This window comes from Colletotrichum graminicola (assembly GCF_000149035.1).
Source record: "Colletotrichum graminicola M1.001 genomic scaffold supercont1.10, whole genome shotgun sequence".
Lineage (NCBI taxonomy): Eukaryota > Fungi > Ascomycota > Sordariomycetes > Glomerellales > Glomerellaceae > Colletotrichum > Colletotrichum graminicola.
In genome coordinates this window covers 1,017,307-1,039,783 of record NW_007361014.1, presented here as the reverse complement: position 1 = coordinate 1,039,783, position 22,477 = coordinate 1,017,307, and the positions used below count along the sequence as shown (strand labels likewise).

Sequence of the window (22,477 nt, the reverse complement as noted above, 5' to 3'; positions counted from 1 at the left end):
TGACACCTTGACCAAGGCACCCAACTGATGAGGAGTTGATGTTCGAAAGTGAGGACTGCTTTACAAGCCGTTATTGAAGGCACCTCTCCCGTCGCCAAGGGTTCTGGCCAATTGAAGCGCCGTTAAGCGCTGCAATTTGGAACCGGACCCACCCACCCACCTAAGCTTGAATCATCGGTGGTTCCTGCATCTAAGGTATCCAAAGTCCTACTTACGGCAAGCTTCACACCTTGTTATTTCTGTCACTTGACCTTTCGAACAGCAAGTTTGAGCCTGCTCGATGCTGAGAAGTACACCTTGATGCGCGGCCCCCCAGCGACGAGCGTGCGCTTTACGCGGGACCGGTTGGTCAGTGTTCCACGCCAATTGCGACAGCTTCATCAGCCTAGTCTTACCTCGGCGTTATACACTGCTGTTACTTGCAGGAACATTTCTGCACGACAGCAACAGCACTGGCCGCTGCAGCAAACCACGTCAATATGGAGTTTCTGTGAACACAGACGGTTATTCCACTGCGGCTCGCCGAGTTATGCAAAGCCTGCAGCGCCTTCACGTTCCGCCCTTGAAGAACGAATTCTTGCCATCCCTATCGAACGGTATCGAAACTTTTGTATCGTAGCTCACATCGATCATGGCAAGAGTACACTGAGCGACCGTCTGCTGGAAATCACCGGCACTATATCCGCTAGCGATGCGAACAAACAGATTCTTGTGAGTGCGTTCTACCTGCATACGATCAAGGCTAAGAAGCTGACTGAAGCCTCTCTCCTCCATAGGACAAGCTAGACGTCGAACGCGAGCGAGGTATCACAGTGAAGGCACAGACCTGCACCATGATATACAATTACAATGGAGAGGATTACCTGTTGCATCTTGTCGATACCCCTGGTCATGTCGATTTCCGAGCCGAAGTAACGCGGTCGTATGCGAGTTGCGGTGGTGCATTGCTGCTGGTCGATGCCAGTCAGGGTATACAGGCCCAAACCGTCTCCAACTTCCACCTCGCGTTTGCTCAGGACCTTGCTCTTATTCCTGTTGTCAACAAGATAGACATGCCTTCTGCCGATGTGCCCCGAGTTCTGGAGCAGATGCACACATCGTTCGAGCTGGAACCCTCTGCAGCCGTTCTCGTATCAGCCAAGACTGGCAAGAATGTGGCCAATATTCTGCCCGCAGTTGTGGAGAAGGTGCCTCATCCCGTCGGTGACATTTCTAAGCCCTTGCGGGTACTGCTGGTGGACTCATGGTACGATAACTTCCGGGGTGTCATTCTTCTTGTTCGTGTGTTCGATGGACAGGTCAAGGCCGGTGATAACCTCACCTCGTTCGCAACTGGCCATAAATACACCGTTGGTGAGGTTGGCATACAATACCCAAATCCTGTTCCACAAAGTGTTCTCCGAGCTGGACAGGTTGGCTACATCTACTTTAACCCCGGTATGAAGCGCATTCAAGATGCGAAACTTGGCGACACATTCACAACCGTTGGGTCGGAGGACATGGTCAAGCGGTATCCGGGCTTCGAGGAACCCAAGCCGATGGTTTTTGTCGCAGCATTTCCTACCGATCAGGGTGACTATACACGCCTCGCAGACAGTATCAGTCAGCTGGTTCTTAACGATAGAAGTATCACCTTGCGTAAGGATTATTCCGAGGCACTGGGAGCGGGTTGGCGGCTGGGTTTCCTCGGCAGTTTGCACTGTTCTGTCTTCCAAGATCGACTGAAGCAAGAACACGGCGCCAGCATCATCATCACCGACCCGACTGTGCCAACAAAAGTCGAATGGGCCGACGGGTCAGAGACAGTATACCAAAACCCGGCTGAATTTCCTAGTCAGGATGAACACCGGATGCGTGGTGCGACCGTCTACGAGCCGTATGTTCACTGATTCTCCCATATGCCTTGTCACCGTTCTCGCCGCTAACTTTACCTAGCTTTGTAACAGCCACAATGACTCTTCCGGAGGAGTATTTAGGCCGAGTTATAGAGCTCTGCGAAAGTGTACGCGGGGAACAGAAGAGTTTGGAGTTCTTCCACGCCACACAGGTCATCTTAAAGTATGACATACCTGCGGCTCAACTGGTTGACGATCTGTTTGGTAAATTAAAGGGCGCCACGTAAGTTACCACAATAGTGAATGACTGCGGCCTTGCACTCACACTTGGGGCAGCAAGGGATATGCAACATTAGATTACGAGGATTCTGGTTGGCGAGCCAGTCAGCTCACAAAGCTGCAACTTCTCGTCAACAAACAGCCCGTTGATGCAATCTGCCGTGTCATACACATTTCTCAGGCCGAGCGCCTTGGTAGGCAATGGGTAACCAAGTTCAAAGAACACGTCGATCGGCAAATGTTTGGTAAGCCTTGTTCCTTTATACTGTGACTTGAAGTGGTGGTCTGACGTATCTTCTTTTAGAGGTCGTCATTCAGGCGGTAGCTGGAAAACGCGTCGTTGCCCGCGAAACCATTAAACCCTTCCGAAAAGATGTGCTCGCAAAGCTTCATGCTGCTGATATTACGCGCCGAAAGAAGCTGCTGGAAAAGCAGAAGGCTGGCCGTAAACGTCTGCGTGCCGTTGGGAATGTTGTCATCGACCAGTCCGCCTTTCAGAGCTTTCTTTCCAGGTAAGAGACATGCTGCCTTAGGGGTGGCTAGCTCGGAGGATTCTGTCTAATGACAACATTTCATATGAGAGCGTCTCTGTCGTCTTAAAACATGTAAAGGTTTGATATAGTCATATTTACGACCCTCGCAATAATATCATATTCTTTACAGCAACGCACTACTTGATATCTACACGATTTACACTAGCTACCGGTTTTGTCTTCAGGATATATTTCGGGAGCTGGCAATCCAGAGCCAATGACCACGGGATCAGTCCAAGACTTGCCGAGCCCACCTCTGAGGGTTGATTCTAGCTGCCTGAGCTTTGGCGGCTGGTCGATTCTTTCGTCCTTATCTAGCTCAAACATTCTATAATCTCCATTGAAGAACCAGTGTCCCGTTACACCAAGGCGCAAGAAACCGGAATGGGAAACGACAAATATAAGTTTTTCCTTGCGTTCGTGAATGCTACGAATACCTGCCCGAGCGCGCCTCAAGATGGCTTCCTTTGTAAACGCATATTCGGCTCCAGAAAGAGATGTCTTATCTGGATATACACTATCTACGGTGGAAAAGTCGACGCTGGGAAACTCGGCCTTCAGGTTGGCGATGCTGCTGCCTGTATCACATGGTTTCGCCGAATTCTCTGGTGAAGATTAGCAAAGTGTTCCCTGATCACCTTCTCCTTTTGGAAGAATGTCTCGCGGTTCAATCATTTTTGTTGTCATCTTTACCTTGCCATCGGGCATCGGCCTGTATGTGCACACCCTTTTTGATCAACCAGTCCAGCGACAAGAGAGCGGTCTGAATCGTTCGTCTCATCGGGCTAACGATGACGAGAGCGTCCGTCTCATTGCCGAAACGCTGGAGCAAATGCTCCCTCAGCTCTTGGCACTGCTCTAAGCCCAGTGAAGACAAGTCGGGATCATGAATGTTCCAGTCCTGTGCTGACATATTAGACAATGGTGGACTCAAGTAATTGACACAGAGATGACTTATGATCGACGTTGTGGAGGGCTTGAGCATGGCGGATGAGCACTATGGTCTGCGGCATTTTGGGGACTTTGTGTAATGTGGATTGGTAGGAGAGTTTTTGATTCCCTTGATGATTCCTTTGAGGGTGAGCAATGGGGACTTTGTTAATTTCCTTCGTCACCACATCTCTGGCAGGCAACCAAGCCATGAGCGTATGAGGACGTACATAGTAAATATCATAAATCGTATGATACTAGCTGGTAACACTGTATATATATTGCATGCATACTCCATACATCCATATATTCGTAGTGGATCTCCTTCAGTAATGCAATGCGCCTCAGGTACGTACTTGTTTAGTTATAGTTACAGGCAGAGACCCGACCGAAGCTGCAGAAGTGGATATGGAGCCAAGCTAGCAGGCGTGCAGCCCGAAAGCTTCTGGGTAGTACCCCGGCAAAGCCTCTTGTCGTCAAAGCATCAAAAGCTGCTGAGCCAGCGTCAGATGGCGCATCAACAACACCCGCCAACTTTGCCCTCACTCGAACCGCCTAGTCTTATCTGCGAGTTCTAGAAAGCGTCAACATGTCCGACGTCGCAGGATTATTTAGGGTGAGTCCATTTCTCCCTCCGTACTTTGCAATCGCTTGCTGACTAGTCGCAAAAGGCTGGCGGTGCTGGAAAGAGGAAAGTTGACGCAGTACGGGATCCCAGTGAGTTGCCTCCTTATCACTCCAACGCTGTTCTGGAACCGCAACAGTCAGCTAACAGAAAGAAGATGAAATATACAAGTCAGCCAAGCTGAGCGCAGCTGATGCTGTCAGTCGACATGCGAGCGCAGAAGATACAGCAGAAGATGATGATGGTGTCACTGTCGGACCGCCACTTGCACCTGGAGATAACGAGGACGACGACTACGGACCTGAAATGCCCCCCGATGACGAAGAAGGCCGATTTTTTGGCGGAGGGATCACACAGCAAGAATCTGAGATACTCGACTACGTAGACGGCCGCGGTGAGGAGTCTAATGCCCCTGACAAGATCGACGCTGGTTGGGTCCGGAAAACGGCACTCAACTTCGAAAAGCGCATCACCAAAAACGCCGAGCTACGCGCAAAGTTCGCCGATGATCCACAAAAGTTCATTGAAAGCGAAGCTGATCTCGACGCCGCTATCAAGGACCTATCCATCTTAGCAGAACACTCCGCATTATACCCCCAGTTCGTGAAGTTAGGATGCGTTGCGAGTCTGGTTGGCTTGCTGGCCCACGAAAACACAGACATAGCTATCGATGCTGTCGAAATTATCGGCGAGCTCATTGACGAGGACGTCAATGCAGCTGACGAAGACTGGGACTCTCTCGTCGATGCGCTTTTGAATGCGGACTTGGTCGGCCTACTTGTGTCGAACTTCTCCCGTCTGAACGAGGATGATGAAGCAGATCGCAATGGCGTCTATTACGCTCTTGGAGTCATAGAGAATTTGTTGTCCAAAACGACGAACGCGGAAAAGGTGGGACAGAACACGATGCTGGTTAAATGGCTTCTGGAAAGGGCACAACGCCAGGAATTCCCGGTATCTCAAAACAAGCAGTACTCTGCGGAGCTCCTGGACATCATTGCGAACGCTTCGCCGGTGACACGGCAGAAGTTAGCTGAAATGGATGCCGTCGATGTCTTGCTGCAGCTGGTGTCGGCGTATCGTAAACGCGACCCCGAGAAAGGAGGCGAAGAGGAGGAATTCATGGAGAATCTTTTCAACGCGCTCGTTTGCATTGTAGACGAGCCGGAAGGCAAAAGACAATTCCTTGAAGCCGAAGGTATCGAACTGTGCCTGATCATGCTCAAGGAAGGCAAGATGAGCAAGCAGCCAGCGATGCGTCTTCTTGTGCATAGCGTCAACGACGATATGAACGGTGAACTTTGTCGGAAGGTGGTGGACGCCGGAGGTTTGAAAGTGCTTTTCTCAACCTTCAAAAGGACGACGCAGCAACAGCGGGTGATGACGGAGAGCCTTTTCGACATATTCAGGTCGCTGTTGCGTTTTCTGCCTGCTGATTCTGCCGAGAGAATCCGTACATTGGCCAAGTTTGTTGAAAAGGACTACGAGAAGCTGGATCGGCTCTACGAGTGCAGAACAAGATACACGTCTAGGCTCGATGCGCAGGACAGGAAGATCCAGCAGGAACGAAGTCGTCTGAGTGCCGAAGAGGTCGAGGCCTTGGAGGGCGAATGGTTTCTGAGGAGAATAGATGAAGGTCTTTACAGCGTCTGGAACATCGACGTGGTTTTAGCGTGGCTTATTGCCGAGGATGCTGGCGCGAAAAAAAAGGTACAGAGACTATTGGCCGCAGACGGCAAAGGGCTGGCGGCCATCAAGGCGACACTGGAGGAGTACCAACATGACCTTGACTTAGATAGGCCAGAGCATAAAGACCTAGCGGATATGCTCGCAACGCTCATGGACTTCTTACACTAGAGAAGGCAAACTTGAAGGGATTCAGGTTAGCTAGGTGTAATTCTAGAGATGCCACTATAACCGCCACCGGATCAAAGTGAGGTGCATCGCCGCCGAAGTTCTCGGCAGGCTAGTTGGTAAAGCTATCGTCACACTGGGTTTCTTGGCTGCTTTCTTACAACCGTGTCCACCTAAACATGTTTCTGCGGCCCTTCCGCAAGACCACCGACTTCCCTTGTGTTTACTCAAGAGGTATACCATGGTTCGGGCCTCGCACTTCAAGTATGTTCGGTTGCCATATAGGGGTTGGCATTTCTTTATGCCGCACTTGGTGCAACAGGCTTGACCTCAAAAACGGCCTTCAGGAGATCAGCGACAACCTTGTCCTGGCTCTTCTTTCCAGCATCCTTGATCTCTTTGATCTTCTCCTCGGCCTCCTTGTTCGCCTCGTCCTCGGCCGCTTTATTTCCTTGGGAGTGCTACAGGAACCCGTTAGTATTTCATCCTTATCGCCACCCTTTAATAAAAAATGAGTACCGTACCTCGGACTCGAACTTCTTGAACTCTTCCTCCTTAGAGTTGCGGTATGCTTCGATTTCCTTCTTGGCTTCGTCGCGGGCTTCCTTTACTCTCTTTGTGCGAACTAAGAAATACGGCGTGAGTATGTAGCGGTATGCTATCAGATTGATTCGAGTCGGGGGACCTACACTCTCGGGCTATGGGCGCATTTGTTAGTATGGTTGGGCTTGAATCAATGTATTCCCCGAGAGCAGCATACCTTTCTGGACAATCTTGGAGGCTTCTCTCTCCGCCTGCGTCCTCCACATTAACAACAAAGCCCATGGAGATACCCGCGAAAAGTTGTACGTACGTCCAGAAGGGTCTGGATACCGGCCGAGTTCTGAGCCGACTGCAGAGCATCAAGTCAGCATCCTGCCCGCAAGAAGAATGACGTTTCGCGTTCGCATCGGGCATCCTGACCATTGTATAGGACCGTCGTGGGTAAACTGGCAAGCGTAGGAAGAAATCGACGTCAGATGGAGGAAGAGGATTAGAAATGCCAGCCGTTGGATGTCGCGAGGTGAACAAGATGGGGAATGTGTCGATAGCTTGTAGTTGTCGACAAACACAATCAATCAGTGGGAGAGACAGCTCCAGTGGGAGGATGAGGTGCGTCGGTGTCGATACGCTAAGATTACAGTGCACTGCTGTAAGGCTTTGGGCACTGTACGCGGGTACCTACACTACACCTACCACGAAGCGTCAGAGTGGAACCAGAACCGGTCGAGACCCCCACCTAGAGTGCCCAGGTCTCATCCACTACGTAACTCTCTGTACCTACCTTAGGTAGCTGACCTACAAATATACACTCTCGGCAATGTATACGGAGTGCATATGCAGCTAACCGTCCCAGAGCCACCAACAATCATCTCTACCTGGTTGATACTTGGACTTCCGTTCTTAACACCTTGTAGCCTCGGAACTCATCTGGCGGGCAGATGCTCCTTGGGAACGAGGTTCAACCCCCGATATAAGACTACTTCGACCACGGATGTCAAGGCTGCCGCCCTCGAACTGCGTAACGACTGGACCGGCGCCCGCTCTGAAGACTCAAAATAAGGACACTTCCTGTTGACTATCATGTCCCGAGCCTCGAAACTCACCCTTGCGGCAACATCGCTCTTTGCTGCCAGCACCATCGTCGTCGTGCATTTTCAGCAAAAATTCGAGAAAGAGGCATGCACTTTTTCCATGCGAAGGCTTCACCTCACCCCATTCTTCAAAATAGCTGACCAAAGACTTGCAGGCCATGCACCAAGGAGTTGTTCGCGATATTGAACAGCAGCGCATCAAACGAGAGCGCCAACTCGACTTTGACATGCAACGCGCTCTTGAAGAAGAGTACAAACGAGAGCAGACGGTCCGAGATGTGACTGCGTCCATACCACCCGACGGCGCGGGTCGTTAGCAATAGCCCTCACAGACAATCTCCTCCTGCTCCGGCAACGAGGCTGTCGTGTTCACCGGCGGCATACCAGACGTCCTATGAAATAGCATGCTGTAAGATAGGGGCTGGATGACCTGGAGGAATAAAATGCAAGACACAGACATACGCAACTTCGACCCAAGCTAAGCTGGGAGACGAAGTGGGCACAAAGACTGATATTAGCTCCAAGCCCAATTGTTGTCGCCTTGTTCGTGCACACCATGGTAGGCCACTTACATTGCAACCTGCTTGAGCTGCTGTCGCGATGACTTTTGGTACTCTAGATACCGGAGACGACCAATATGCGAAGCAGTCATGGAGTTCAACATTGTAATGTGTATGTATATTCTCACCTGTACAATAGTATTAAATAATTGAGGCATCCAGCATCCTATTATTGAATACCTATTCTATCTATCCTTTTTTTGCTCTTTGTGATGGTACATGTCATTAGTGCAAGAAACACATAGAGACGTCCATTTGCCATTCTACCGCCCGCCAGTAATATGACTCGGGTGGCTAAAACTGTTCCCCGGCCTCCAAGACGCCAAATGCAATCACCTAGAAAGCTTCTGCCGCTGCCGTTCTAGGCCGTCCCATCTCGCACGTTGCAGCGTTTCTCGCAAGAGCCCATCTTCAGTGCCCAATCCCCTCGTGCTAGAATCCCTTTTACCTGATAGAGACTCCGGACCTGTTGGTGAACATGCGCGCTGCAATGTTCATCGACTGCAGCTCCTGGAAGAGAAGTTTCGCTGCGTAAGGAATGTGAATCTGCGCAATCTTCGTCTTGTTCTTGCATGGCCTGCACTCAAATGACTGCTTCGAGAGGTTTCTATTCTCTGGTTAGCACGCTGATCTGCTGCATGGAGGGGTGTAAGGGAAGGGAACGCTTACGCGATAGGCGTCATTAAGCCGCAAATCTCGCAAACGTGCACTCGGAATGCATCCGAGACTTCAAACAGTCTCTCCTTGAGGAAGGATGCAGCACCGTGAGCAATCATACAATCACGCTCCATCTCTCCGAAACGCAGACCACCGTCACGTGCACGGCCCTCCACCGGCTGTCTGGTCATGATTTGAACGGGGCCGCGAGCACGAGCATGGATTTTGTCATCGACCATGTGACGCAACCGCTGGTAGTATGTCGGTCCAAAGAAGACTTGGGCTCGCAACTTCCGTCCAGTGTGGCCGTTGTACATAATCTCAAACCCTCGCGACTGATATCCCTGATCCCTAAGTAGCTGCGATACTGAATCCACTGTCACGTCCGTGAAGGGGGTGGCATCACCCTCCATGCCCTTTAGGGTCGAAACCTTACTAAGCAGACACTCGATCAAGTGAGCAATGGTCATACGAGACGGAATGGCGTGGGGATTAATAATGATGTCAGGCGTGATGCCCTCGGCGGTGAAGGGCATATCCTCCTGTCGATAGGTAACACCAATGGTACCCTTCTGACCGTGACGCGACGCGAACTTGTCGCCAATCTGTGGAATCTTGGTTGTCCTAACACGGACCTTGACATAACGGAGACCGTCTTGATTAGTGGTGACAATGACCTGGTCCACGATACCGTTTTCGGTGCTTCTGAGAGGAGTAGAAGCGTCACGTTTGACGTGTTGTGTTGTCCGCTGGCCAAGTTCTGCGTTGTCCGGACTGATGGGCGACGTCTTTCCGATGATAATGTCTTCTCCCGAGACACGAACACCGGGGGCCACGATACCATCGTCGTCCAGCTTGTCATATGTACCATGCTTCAGACGCAACGTGTCACTTCTGAACGGCTTCTCAAACTGCTCGACCAGGTTGATTCCTACACGCTTCTCGCAGTCCGTGTAGGATCTGAAGAACAAACTTCTGAAAAGGCCACGATCGATGCTGCTCTGATTCATAATCACGGAATCTTCCTGGTTGTAGCCCGAGTAACAGGCAATGGCGACGATGGCGTTTTGACCGGCTGGCAGTTCTCTGAACTTTAGAAACTCCATGGATCGGGTAGTAGCGAGTGGCTTTTGAGGGTAGTAAAGAATGTTGGCCATGGTGTCCATTCTGCGTGAGTAGTTGGTCAGGAAGAAGCCCATGGCTTGCTTGCCCATGGCAGACTGGTAGGTGTTACGGGGAGACTGATTCATTGTTAGCTTACACAATAGTCAGACTATTGGTTGATTACGCACCTGGTTATGATCGGGGAAGGGAATGATACTAGCGCAGATGCCTAGCAGCATACTAGGGTGAATTTCGCAATGAGTATACATGTGAGTCGTGGGGTTGATTTTGGTCTTCAAGCGACTGTTGGGACCGTCCGCGTTGTCTTCGACCACTTGGCCTTGCTTTTGAAGCCGATAGATCTCAAGGTCTTCGGGCGTCATACAAATCATGGCCGTCTCTTCTTCTTCGGCATCGAGGTACTCAATGACTCCGCTGTGAGCAAGTGACTCCCATGTGATCTTGTCGGCTGGGTTGTCCGGCGGGTTTTCTTGCTGCTCGCGCATCTCGTTGACTGTTGCCTTTTGTAGCACAAGCGAGCCCTGAGGTACTATGCCATTTGCGCTTTGCTCCACGACAAATACGGGTCTCATGACTCTGCCGGCGTCGGAGAAGATTTTGAACTCGCGGTCTCGGATGTCACGGACAAGAGATACTTCATGAGAAATGACGTTTCGACGACGGGTACCTTGAACATCGGGTACCAAGATTCTCGGGTCCTGATGAACGCCAACCCAGACACCGTTGAGAAAGACCTTGGTTGCGTTTGGATATCTCAGGGGCTCGTACTCCTCAAGGACTTCCATACCTCGTTGGATCATGTAGTCAATGATAGGCTCAGCAGGTGTGCCTACACTGACGTAGCACATGAGTGACAAGTTCTTGACGAGACCACAGGCTTGACCTTCCGGGGTTTCAGCAGGGCACACCAATCCCCAATGGGTGTTGTGTAGTTGTCGAGGTTTCGCCAGCTTGCCGTCACGGCCGATGGGCGTGTTTGTACGACGAAGATGGGACAAAGTGGATGCGAAAGTATACCGATTCAACACCTGAGACACACCGGCGGTCGAGCTCATGGCTTTCTTCTGGTCTCCCCAGTTACCTGTGGCCAAAGAATACTTCAGGCCGTTGGAAAGGGTCTGGGGCTTGACGCCGAGTGTCAGACTAAATTGCCGGTTCGACTCGACGCAGCGCTTCAGATGGCCGGACAGCTCCTGGTTCATGCGGCGAACGATGTTGCGGAAGAGTTTGGCAAGTAGAGGACCCGCGAGATCGAGACGCTTCTTGCCAAAGTGATCACGATCATCGGTGTCACGTCGGCCCAACGCGCACTGGAGCAGCTTGTGAACCATGTAGCCCAGGAAGAACGCTTTCCGCGTCTCGCTGCCTTCGCTCTGCGAGATATGTGGCAGAGTTTCTTTCTGGAGGATGTCCTTGGCTGTCCTTACACGCTTTTCTCTCGGGATATTGTGGTTGCTGCCTCGCTTGCCGATAAAGTCGAGAGCAACCTCCCTGTCTTGAATGCAGAATGCCTCCTCGATGCATGGCCGCAACATCTCAAGCATCTGGCTATCGTTCCGGTCGTAGCAAATGTGATTGAGAATGTCCTCGTCGGAGACCACGCCCAGCGCTCGGAAGACAATGGCAATCGGCAGATCGGCCTTAACATAAGGCAGGCTGCAGTGAATAGTCTGGCCATATCCGCCCTTCGCTGCGTCGCCCTTGCTATAAAGCTTCAGCATCATGCTGGAAATCAGTCGCGAGCCCTTCTCGAGAGCACTACGAATCTCCGCCGTGTAAGAATAAGGACTCGGCTGAGCCTTCTTGAATACTTGGACGATGTTGGCGGCCGATCGTTCCTGTGCAATAAGAACCTTCTCGCTTCCATTGATGATGAAGTAGCCTCCCTGGTCGTAGGGACACTCGTTCAACATGAACAAGTCGTCTTCCTGCTCGCTGCTTAAGTGGCAAATCTTGGACTTGACCATGATGGGCATCCTTCCAATGAAGATCATGTCCTTCATGTCGTCAGATTTGTTCTTGTCGGCACCATAGTCCTCGCCACTTTCCTCCTCTTCCCACTCAAGCTTGGTGGGATGTTCGCCAGTGTTGGCGAGCTCGTCCTGCTGCTCCTCGTCGAGTTCGTTCAACGGGATGGGTTTCTCTACCGCAATCGAGACCTTCTTGGTGATCTTGACGTAGAGAGGACTCGCGTAGGTGAGGTTTCGATCACGACACTCGTATGGGAGTAACGTTGTAACTTTTCCGTCAGCTTCGGTAATAGAGGGGCGGGAGACCATGACAGTGCCAAACTTGACTTCATATCGGCGCAGGGCGATAACCTTGTCACTGTCGGACATGGGGTTCGGCTGGTCTAGGGTGATTTGGGAGTACTCGTCAATGAGTTCCTGGACGGTAGAAGAGGTGAATTCGTCAAAAGAGTCAACCTGCTGGGAAACCAGGCCCTTTGACTCAAAGAACGATGAGATGACAGTCCAGCAGTCCTCAGGCGTAATGCTGGTGTCGTCTTCATCGACGTAGCCATCGTAGTCGTATTCGTCGTAAACGTCGGCCATTTTTGCAGTTGGAGACAGCGGGGCGCGTCTTTACGGTCTATTGTATAGCACGGTAGGTCTGGTAGTTGACTTTTGTTCGAAGATTGTAATATCTGCCTTCCGCGTGTCGATGATGAAGGTGCGACTAGAGACGGGGGGTTGCGATCGATTGAGGAGTTAGTGGCAAGAGGTGGAAGACCACGATGATGATTAACAATCACGACGCAGAGCCCAGGCTGTTTTGCCTCTTCAGCTCGGTCGGAGCATTCGCGAAGGGGAAATGCAATCAAGGCCAACTGTGAGTCTTCGATGCCGGTCGATGGGGTGGTGTCGATCTATAATGCGCCGGTGTCAAGCGGTGGTGATGGGCAGGAGCGATAAACAATCAGCCTCGTTGGATGGTGGTTTTTTTTTCTCGCGCTTCCCAAATCCCGTCCGAGGCAGAAGGTAATTAGGCAAGAAGGGCCGGGAGGCTTGAGTGAACTCAGAACGCAACAGGGGGGGAGGCGACGCGCTAGTCTCTGTTAGTATAGAAGTATCACTTGGGCTGGTGGGCGTCCCGCACAAGCTCCATTGTCACGTGGTGTACTGACTAATCCATTTTGACGGCGATGACCTTGAGGTAAGAACCGATACTAGAACCACCACTGTGTCGTTGCATGCTAATATCTACCTACCCACGTGCCTATCTAGGTAGTAAGGGGGAGAAAGGACAGCAACTTTGTCCTCATTTAGGAAGCATACTCCCATCTCAAGAACAGAATGCGTCCAAGATATGCCATAGCGCTAGATCGTCCTCAAGCACATATACTCGATTTCTACTCTCTTCTTCAGTCGGTCTCAATACGCCCGCTTTCGATGCATATCAGTCGGAACCAACATAGTCAAGTGATCAACCAGATTCGGCACCGGAGCAGGATGCAGTTCGCTTCCAGGTCATAGTTCTTTGTCACAGCAGCCAGCTGTACAGTCCGAATGCTCGGTTCATGGCTTTGGGCTAGCTGTTTGTAGTATGTCGAGGTTTACATCTGCACTCTGGCTACCCTCCTGGCTGGTCCTCAAATCCTGCTTTGTCGGTTTGATGGCCAAACATCGCCAGAATCTGAACAATGTTAGATGACCACCCAGATGCGCAGCGCCAATATGCACGATACGTAAAGTTTTTCCTACAAAACTGGGATTATTCAACATTGTGAGACATGCCCGGATACGCTTATCGGAACCGTACTGCCGCTTTCCCTTCCCCATCAACTGGACCCAACTGTCGTGTCCGTCTCTCTGTGGAAAGGTTGTTGAGATCCGGGTAGATATGTGAAGGTTTTGTGATACTGAGGCCATTCTACATTGCGACCGGTGCAAAAATGCCACATGTAGCTAATCCCGCTTCGCGTTAGACTTACAGAGGCAGCCAGCTCTACATACCATCCAGATACTAGGACTGCTATAAACCATCTTGTGTATGACCCCAAAAGGCATCTGTCAACCGGCCAGTCTTGGCCTACGACAAGAACGATTTCCCTTGGATCTGTAGGTAAAGAGTGGCTGTGCAAGCGGCGGCTCTACCTACACACGCACCAATCAAGCTCCCTAGGCCGTCAACGATCTGGTATCCTTTGGTTTTGCAGCTACAGTTAGTGGCGGCACTGAGGCCAGTTGGTGCTGCAGCTGCCACGCGTGAGATCAAGCAATGGGCCCTTGGTCATGCTCTTGGACTGATACTAGGACCAGCATCACATTCACGTCCAGCAAGAAAAAAGACAAGGTCATGGTAGTGCAGTCAATCAATACCATTAAGGATGTAACTTGACTTCAGTTCATGGGTGGTTGTTAAAGCAGACTCTAGATAGTAACCTATTCAGTGACCAATTTAGCATCACAATACCTAGCGGTAGCTCAGGGATGTTTGACTGATGCACGAACGAGCTTATCCGTTTCTCAGTGCTCGCTACGGTGTGTCTCGAGCCGCAGCGAGTGCTCCTCCCTGCCTGAGAAGCTCCAAGGCGGATGCTAGTGGAGGTTCGACTGGTCTATAAATGAGAACAACCCAAGCCGGTCTTTTGCTCAGGTATGGTGCACGGAGACAGTGGGGCCAAATGAACAATGAAACAGCATTGCATGAGATGCTCAGAAGGTCTGGCGTTTCTCACTGGTGGCTCGACAGCAGACCCTGATTAACCCATCTCAGAGTGCTCCTCCGGCTATTACTGCAAATACGCGGCCGACTGTAAACCTAGTAGATACACACTACTTAGGAAATCCTACTTGCGGATTGGTACAGATTGTTAGCATTGTGTCCAAGGCATCAGTCCCATGACATTGCCTTCTAAGTCTAATTCAACAACGTCTTCAACGACCAGCACGAGGACAGCTTGCGAGTATCGACGACGTCAGTTTATCAACCAAGTTCATCAACCATATCTAAATCCTCAGCATTAGCTGCATCCACGACAGTTCCTATCTCACCGGAAGGAACGGTGCCTGCTTGGGCACAACGTAGCGCCAGCTCCAAGGGCCTCAGTATGTGCCGCTGGTGCTGCCTGCGTCTCCTCGAACCCGCTCTACCGGCAACGCCAGCCCACGGGACAATCCCAAAAGAAACGCATTGCCCATACCAACAAAATTTGGTTAGATGTCATCATTTCCGTGACTCGCACGATAGAGGCATATACCGAAGGATGTGAGACACGGTCATGGAATTCTCATCTGTCTTCCAGAGTACTCTAATAAAGACAACGGTTCTCCGGCCCTAGGCAAATGGCGTTTTTTAAATGTAAACCAAGGTCTACAGAGATAATACAATGCACCTGGCTCTAATGCGTGTTGGGTTTCACGCCAACATGGACCCCTCCACGGGCATCTCCAACAATCTTGCCGTTGCATCAGTAGTGACAAATGCCGCCGACATCATCATCGACAGTCCAAGTGCCAGCCAAGCCGCTAACCTCGACTTCAGCCTCGTGGCCAGGCTGGCCGGGCTTGCCTAGGAAGAAGTCACCCTTGCCCTCGGTTTTGACGGTCCTGCTCATGAAGCGACGAGTCCACTCCTCGATAGCGGGCTCGCCGGTCTCATCTCGAGCCTGTTTCAAGAACGGGATGAGGGCGGTTCCACCTGTGCCCTTCAGGTTTTTCTTGCCTCCAGCACTGTCCTTATTCTCATGCTGCGCGGATTGGCGCTGTCGCGAGGCGGTAGCCAGGTTGAGACGCTGACGGGCCGCCTCGGGACTCCTCGACCTGCTGCGAGCACGCACCTCGCGCGACGGCAAGATGATGTAGCGAGTGACAATGGCAATATGCTTGTCGCGAAATGCACTCAGCATGGCGAGGCAAGCGTCATATGCCAGGCAGAGGTTGCGGTCGTCCTTACGGGACTCGACAAACTCGCGAATGTTGGCAACGCCGGAAACATCCTTGAGAAAGCGGGCATGGGGGCCAGGCATATACCGGCGCATTTCCATGATGAAGTTATGGCGCGGCACCGGAGCCCGAGACTCCCGTTCCGACTCGGTTGAAGGATCCCGCTTCTCTCCGGTTGGCCGGTGGTCGATACCGAGAATGATATCAAAGAACTGAATAATACTGCTTTGGGCGTTGCTACCGCCGCTATACTGACGGTAATCTTCTTTTCCAGACCCATCGTCGTAGTTGACGCCATCAGGTAGACCGGCTTCGGCCATGTTCTTACTCCCTGCGAGAAAGGGACGAATGCGGTTATAGAAGATGCTAGGGTCGCAACTCTCGTGCATGCGCTGCAGAATGTTGGTCAAGTCGGTGAGGCGCTCAGCAAAGGTGCGCAAGCAACGGGTAACGGTAACAGCATCCCCTTGGCGGGCGGCAGCCACGGCCGTCAGCATCAGGGGGATAATGGGACCGCCGCGAGCCTCAATAGCTACCGAGACGAGATAGAACCATGACTCGTCAAGAGAACCAGTGAAAGTGTTGAGAGTGGCGATGTTTTCAAGATTGTCGATATCCTCATCGATAAATAGAGGCTTGAAGTTCCAAAGGCATAAGGCGGCGTAGGTGGCAACCGGAGGCAGCTCAAGGTGGTTGGAAACTTTGAGGAGGGGTACGGTGATGGCGGGCGGCAAATGTTCGCATGGCTCGTCGCCGCCCCAGATGTAGGCGTGTGCCATGAAGCACAGCAGGGAATACGCCCTCCGCCATTCTGCGTCATGTTCCAGACCGATGGTGGAGAGGACAGGCAACCGGTCGACGACTGGGCGAAGCCGACGACTGAGGACGAGTGCCTGGAGGTTGGCAACGACGGCCTCCCACTTGTTATAGTAGGGATCTGGCAGTCGAGTCAACGGGAGAACGTCCGGTAGGAAACCATGGGTTGGAGAGATTCCATAGTCGGACAAAACGGGGATAGGAGGGAGCATAATGGATATGCGGTTGCTTGTGTACGGCAACTTTCTTTCGATTGGAGCCGAGGTTGAGGTGTAAAGCAAGATTTAGGTTGAGGGAGTTGTTTGACGGCAGTGAATCGAGGTGATTGAAGAGATGTGGTTTGCGGTGCAGTAGACAGTATTCAATAAGGTCCTGACGCAAGGAGTACCCAGGTGAAGCTGGAATACTCCTCAGCCTTGCGAAAGATCCTTGAAACTGCAAGCATTCGATGGGGAAGACTCGGATCAAGTTGTGAGGACTCTTTTGCTTTTTGGGGAGCCAGAGTTGTTGATGATGACCGTGACAGAAGAAGTGAGAGTAACGACGGCACAAAGAAAGTGAGTGGGGCTTGTATTATTAATGCGCGCAACAGTCCTTATTCGGCTATGTGGGATTCAACACTGAGTAGGTAGAAGAAAGGTTTCCAGGGGTTTCCTTGTGCGCAAATCCGCACTTGGAAAAAAGGCACGTACAAAACGGATGACTTATGACACGGCGGAGACTGAGCTGTACTTGACTAGCAAAGCTGAGTGGTCGCGCCGCGTGTTTGGAGGGGTTGGACCGCGCAATTTGAAACATACATTTCGGCGCCAGTAGGTAATTATCTAGGTAGTTGACGGTACATGTCCTGGCTTAGCGGAGTGCTTGTGCCTTTGAATTTTTTCGCGTGAGCGTTTGCAACCAAATTACCTAGCTAAGTGCCGCAGCCGTTCGTTGTACCCGGGTAGGTAGGGTTGACGATGAGAAAGTGTAACGAGTTACAGGTCCGACTCCGGCCGGACTAGCGGCTATGCAGCAGATAGAAAATGGCCACGGTAATCTGCCGGGAGGACGGCCAGAAGGCGAAACTGCAACGGGCAAATGGCCCCATGCGAGGTACGGACGATCTGCCTTTCAGAGTGTTTTGTGTTTGAGTAATTTAACCCTCTATTCCTTCGCAACCACGGAGTCCTTTTCTCATCGCGACGTCATGGTGTATGCCTTTTCTTGAGATTCCCTCGACGTTGATCACTGTAATCAGGCATTGCCATTATCTACGTTACTCTGCTTCCGTGATTCGCCATTGAGCGTGGTCTGGCATGGTGCATAGCTGTCAATGATTTGAACCATGCTTCCACAAGCCTGATCAAACGGGACGAATTGATGGATTGTGCGCATTATTTAACGAGAGGAGTATAAACGAGTGGCTGTCCGCATACCGGTTTCTGGTGGTGATGAGACAGTCCGAGAGTGAAAGCTTTGAAAATGATTTACAATTGGGTGAAGCGTAAAAGGCAGGCGCCAGGGAGGAAAGAGGGATGACACCACCCATGACTGACTCCCCTTTGGGGTTGTGTAACAAACCAACGCCCCACTATGGCCAAGCTACCTAGGTACTTGTATGCGTCATCTGGAGACGGATCTCAATGCGCCGGCGCCCAACCACCGATCCCCGAGCTCCAACATCCACCTCTCCCGCCCGCCCGCCCGCACCGTTCGGCCGTGCTTCAGCGACACCACCAACTTGACGGAAGGTGATTGACGCCGCCTCCTCCCCCGCTGTCCGACGACCTCTGTTGCTGCTGTCTTGCGACCGACTCGATTGGGGTTCCTCCCCCCCTATCGCCTCGCGCTCTCCGTTGAACCACACCACACTGGGCTTCAGGATCCTCACGACATGCATTCATAATCGGGCTTTGCCTGTCACATCTCCGCTTCCGCTTGGCCCTCGGTGCTTCTCCCACAGCCCGCTCATCCCTCCTCTGGGTTTGCCTGAGCTCTCCTCTGCCTTAGCCCTTAACCCTTACTCGTCACCACAATGCCCGTTCCGCAACATGTCTTGAATTGGCTCTACAGCGTTCTCACCAGCGTAACTATTCCCCTTCCTACTTGCCGTTGCCTTCGTTCCCTAACTAATGCGCCGCCTCTCTCAGGAATATCAAGATGTGAACCGTACCTACAATGATATTGCACAGACGCTCTCTCATTACCCTTCTTTGTCGCCGCGCACCGATGTCCACAGTATGCCCTCTCGGATTTGGATCACAGCCTCGTTGAGAACTACCGCTGATGGTGTATCTAGCCTTCGACAATGGCGCCTCTGCACTCCTCGTCCACCTCTCTGGCACCATACCCGTTATCTTCAGGGGCACAACATACCGCTTCCCCATCTCAATATGGGTTCCTCATGCCTATCCTCGAGACGCGCCGCTAGTCTACGTGACGCCCACCGAGACCATGATGGTACGGCCCGGTCAGCATGTAGACCCCCAAGGGCAGGTATACCACCCATATCTTGTAGGCTGGGCCGCCTTCTGGGATGTACGTCATCTCCGCCTCTAAATTTTCCTTCGCAGCTCATATCTGACTCTTCAAAACCTAGAAATCCACGATTTTAGACTTCGTCGCTATATTGAGGGACATCTTCGCCAAGGAACCACCAGTCATCGCCCGACAGCCAGGTCAACAGCAGCCTCCCCCACCTGCTGCTCCTCCTTCACAGTCGCGTGACCAAATACCTCCTCCCCTCCCCCCCCTCCCCCCTGACCTAGCTCATCGTCCAGCCAGCCGTCCGCCGACCCAAATATCGACAGGGTCTCCACGGCCTCCACCTCCGCCGCCAAAAACCTCCGGCCCTGAGCCCCCATACCGAAGCCCTCCACCACCGATTGATGCAAGACACGGTCCCCCTCTGCCTCCTTTGCCCCCCGGTGCCGAACATGCATCTATCCACGGAGGTTATAGCACCAGCCATTCACCCCGGCTTCAGAGCCAAAGCTACTCCCGTTATGACTCGGCACCGCCTCTACCCCCGACTCCTACCTCGCATCCTCCGCAGCCACCATCAGCTTTGCCTCCACGCTTGACAGGTGACTTCCAGCAGCACCAACCTTGCCACGATGCTGCTTCTCGATCGCCTGTCCCTGGGGCGGAATCTAGCCGTTCTGTCACCCCCCTGCCCCACCAGCAAGGTGCTCCCCCTCCTGTATGGCAACCGGCTGGGCAATATCAGGCACAGTTACAACAGCAAGAGCTGCAACTACGACACCAGCTACCGCCGCAACAAAAAATAGCAAAGCCAGCGCCGCCCCCAGATCTGCTCGATGAGCCTCTAACCTTGAGCATTCCTTCACCGTCTTCCGTCCCCGCTCCGCCGATACCTCCAAACCCCGAGAAAGACGCCTTGCTACACCAACTCGCACAGACACTCCACTCTCTTCGTCAACGTAGCCGACAACAGAACGAAACCAGTATGGCAGGCCTGCAGGCGCAGCGTACTGCCATGGTATCTGCCTTCTCGACATTGCAATCAGAGATAGGTACCCTTGGTCAAACGTCGGCTCTGCTTCAGTCCAACGCCAACATCCTAATGGAAGCGCTGCGAAAGGCTGACTCTGTCATTGAGGGGTCGTCATGCCAGACTGCCCCTGATATTGATGAGCTGTTAGTCGCACCCACAGTCGTCGCTAATCAGCTCTATGCGCTGGTAGCTGAGGAGAAGGCAATGGGGGACACCATTTTCGTGTTGGGCCGGGCTGTTGAACGAGGCAGAATCTCTCCTGCCGTCTTTGCCAAGACGACACGGTCCCTTGCCCGGGAGTGGTATTTGAAGAAGGCATTGGTTCGCAAGATAGGGAAAGGGATGGGACTAACAGCATAGCGGCATAAGCCTTGTGCTTTGGTCCACGCGTAGCGCTCAGTATCTTGTACACTCGGACACAAATGGCATTTATACAACTTCTCAACTTTACATTTGCCTAATGCTATCTTGGCCGACTACGTTCAGTGCATGCCATCCATAGTACGCATGATCTTGGCCTCCAAGCCCCCTTTCCTGAATGAAAGAAAAATTGCACTTACAACTATTTGCGTCAATACCCTCTCAGCTAGGATAATACATTTATAATACCCTGGTATCCCTATCGTTAATCGACTCAAGCGGTTCGGCACCTGACCCGGAATATTGATGGCTCAAACCCAAAGGCTCGGCACTTTTTTTTTCTCACTTCTCCACGCCTCCTGGACCTCAGTCTTCTCTTTTGCGTAGGTTCTTCCGTGAAAAAGACAGCCCGTGCAATGTCCTCGGATTATTGTGACTCCAAGTCATTGACTGGCTGTGTTGAAATCAGCCTTTCCCGGTCACGAGGTAACCTTCGGAAGGACTTAGGAGTCGTTACTCTTTAAGCACGGCGTCTTAATTTCTTGGTTATTTCGCCCTAATCTGTGGTGATGTTACTTCTCACAGACAATCTCCCGCCGGTGTAGGCATCAAACATGCAGAATACTGCCTTAGCGGCTGGTCGTGCTCTGAGGCTTCGAGACTATCATGACCCATTGCCTGCAGCCTCCGACGAGACTAAGGTTCGAGTTTGTGACCAGTTCCTCACAATCCATGGCGCCGTTATCGACGACGACCATTGCTGACGTCAGTCTCTCAGTGTTACTTACATGTCCCTCCTGCTTCATTCATAACTTAAGGAGCTGCTTATGTCAAACGACAGAGACATGTCAGCGACTTGAATTTGAGAACCTTGCAACAGCTCCAGCTTATAGATTCTCTGAGTAAGAATGATATTGTTGAGTCTCAGCATACGGCTGCTGACAGATCAATTATGTGACTCGGACGCTGAGGTGTAACCTCGCTCAAATATTTCTAAACTTTTTTATTTCTTTAGGTATCCTATGTTGATTAATGCGCGCTGGTTCTTTGCAGGGGATTGGTGGATTGTGGATTCACTGTCGCACTGCGTGTTTTCCTTGAGTGTAGAGCATAGAGTGTCAAACAAGCTTAGGATAAATAGCCTCAGGGACGAGTGTTTTTTTTGTGATTTCCTTGAACAAGAAGCGGTTGAACATTTATCCTCATTGGATGCCTGCACTCGAAGAGAAAGGTCTGACTTGGTGTTACTACAATATCTGCCATTTCATCCTTTGTAGCTCGGTATCACTCCCCCACCCATGAACCTCACACGACAAGAATGGCAAATGTTCAATGGGTGCATGTGAACAATATTCGGAGTTGGCAAAATATGATAAGTACGGTCAGAAACAACGCTGCCCTCAAACTGGACAAAGCAAAGTGGTTCAAAAACGAAACCCATGTAAACAGGCGACGGTTGACCCAATTGCTCGATAGCTTCCTTGCTTACAATCGCACCATTGATTTCCTCCTATCGCAACGCTCACCATACTCCTAGGGTGAGCCTTTCTAGGAAGAAAGTCGGACAGCGGGAGATCTGATCTCCCGTTAAACTCTACCCGTCAGCTCATTTGGATATTCTCATCTTAGATCGAAGAATCGCTGATGCGCTGCAGCTTAGTCTCGATCGAACTAGGGAAGTCGACGCGGTCACAGGAATGCACACCGTGTGGTTCAATAAACGAAGTGGTGGTGCCTTGGACGTTCCCGGAAACGTGGCCATTCTACCACTGGTCAAGCTTTGACGGGCGTCTTGGGATGGGCTGTGAAGAAATTCCACTACATATCCGTGTGGGACACGCTGCACGAGATTCGGGAGGTAGATGAGGTCCCTATTGGCAAG

The 22,477-nt window shown here is 51.7% G+C and overlaps 9 protein-coding genes across 9 annotated transcripts; 4 read left to right on the top strand and 5 right to left on the bottom strand.

The window, feature by feature from the left end:
- Positions 1-561: 561 nt before the first annotated feature.
- Positions 562-2,630, top strand: GLRG_03568 (GTP-binding protein LepA; the record flags this gene model as incomplete). The annotated part of the gene is made up of 5 exons (XM_008094253.1): positions 562-711; positions 777-1,876; positions 1,936-2,118; positions 2,172-2,359; positions 2,419-2,630. Coding segments are annotated over 5 exons (1,833 nt in total), but the record flags the coding sequence as incomplete, so codon positions are not given.
- Positions 2,631-2,809: 179 nt separating this feature from the next.
- GLRG_03567 (phosphoglycerate mutase) lies at positions 2,810-3,632 on the bottom strand (the record flags this gene model as incomplete). The annotated part of the gene is made up of 2 exons (XM_008094252.1): positions 2,810-3,225; positions 3,341-3,632. 2 exons carry the CDS (start codon positions 3,630-3,632, stop codon positions 2,810-2,812), a joined length of 708 nt encoding a protein of 235 aa, XP_008092443.1.
- A 534-nt stretch (positions 3,633-4,166) lies between these two features.
- Positions 4,167-6,059, top strand: GLRG_03566 (uncharacterized protein; the record flags this gene model as incomplete). The annotated part of the gene is made up of 3 exons (XM_008094251.1): positions 4,167-4,193; positions 4,249-4,294; positions 4,360-6,059. The coding sequence occupies 3 exons, from the start codon at positions 4,167-4,169 to the stop codon at positions 6,057-6,059; spliced, it is 1,773 nt and encodes a 590-aa protein (XP_008092442.1).
- Positions 6,060-6,355: 296 nt separating this feature from the next.
- Positions 6,356-7,022, bottom strand: GLRG_03565 (V-type ATPase; the record flags this gene model as incomplete). Its single annotated transcript, XM_008094250.1, has 6 exons — positions 6,356-6,517; positions 6,581-6,681; positions 6,746-6,754; positions 6,817-6,850; positions 6,910-6,948; positions 7,020-7,022. The coding sequence occupies 6 exons, from the start codon at positions 7,020-7,022 to the stop codon at positions 6,356-6,358; spliced, it is 348 nt and encodes a 115-aa protein (XP_008092441.1).
- A 657-nt stretch (positions 7,023-7,679) lies between these two features.
- GLRG_03564 (uncharacterized protein) lies at positions 7,680-7,992 on the top strand (the record flags this gene model as incomplete). Its single annotated transcript, XM_008094249.1, has 2 exons — positions 7,680-7,745; positions 7,828-7,992. Coding segments are annotated over 2 exons (231 nt in total), but the record flags the coding sequence as incomplete, so codon positions are not given.
- Positions 7,993-8,003: 11 nt separating this feature from the next.
- Positions 8,004-8,342, bottom strand: GLRG_03563 (uncharacterized protein; the record flags this gene model as incomplete). The annotated part of the gene is made up of 2 exons (XM_008094248.1): positions 8,004-8,082; positions 8,263-8,342. 2 exons carry the CDS (start codon positions 8,340-8,342, stop codon positions 8,004-8,006), a joined length of 159 nt encoding a protein of 52 aa, XP_008092439.1.
- A 352-nt stretch (positions 8,343-8,694) lies between these two features.
- On the bottom strand, positions 8,695-12,587 carry GLRG_03562 (DNA-directed RNA polymerase II subunit RPB2; the record flags this gene model as incomplete). Its single annotated transcript, XM_008094247.1, has 3 exons — positions 8,695-8,857; positions 8,920-10,148; positions 10,200-12,587. 3 exons carry the CDS (start codon positions 12,585-12,587, stop codon positions 8,695-8,697), a joined length of 3,780 nt encoding a protein of 1,259 aa, XP_008092438.1.
- A 2,858-nt stretch (positions 12,588-15,445) lies between these two features.
- On the bottom strand, positions 15,446-16,948 carry GLRG_03561 (indoleamine 2,3-dioxygenase; the record flags this gene model as incomplete). The annotated part of the gene is made up of 1 exon (XM_008094246.1): positions 15,446-16,948. One exon carries the CDS (start codon positions 16,946-16,948, stop codon positions 15,446-15,448), a length of 1,503 nt encoding a protein of 500 aa, XP_008092437.1.
- A 1,805-nt stretch (positions 16,949-18,753) lies between these two features.
- GLRG_03560 (UEV domain-containing protein) lies at positions 18,754-20,595 on the top strand (the record flags this gene model as incomplete). Its single annotated transcript, XM_008094245.1, has 4 exons — positions 18,754-18,804; positions 18,869-18,956; positions 19,018-19,256; positions 19,318-20,595. The coding sequence occupies 4 exons, from the start codon at positions 18,754-18,756 to the stop codon at positions 20,593-20,595; spliced, it is 1,656 nt and encodes a 551-aa protein (XP_008092436.1).
- Positions 20,596-22,477: the final 1,882 nt, after the last annotated feature.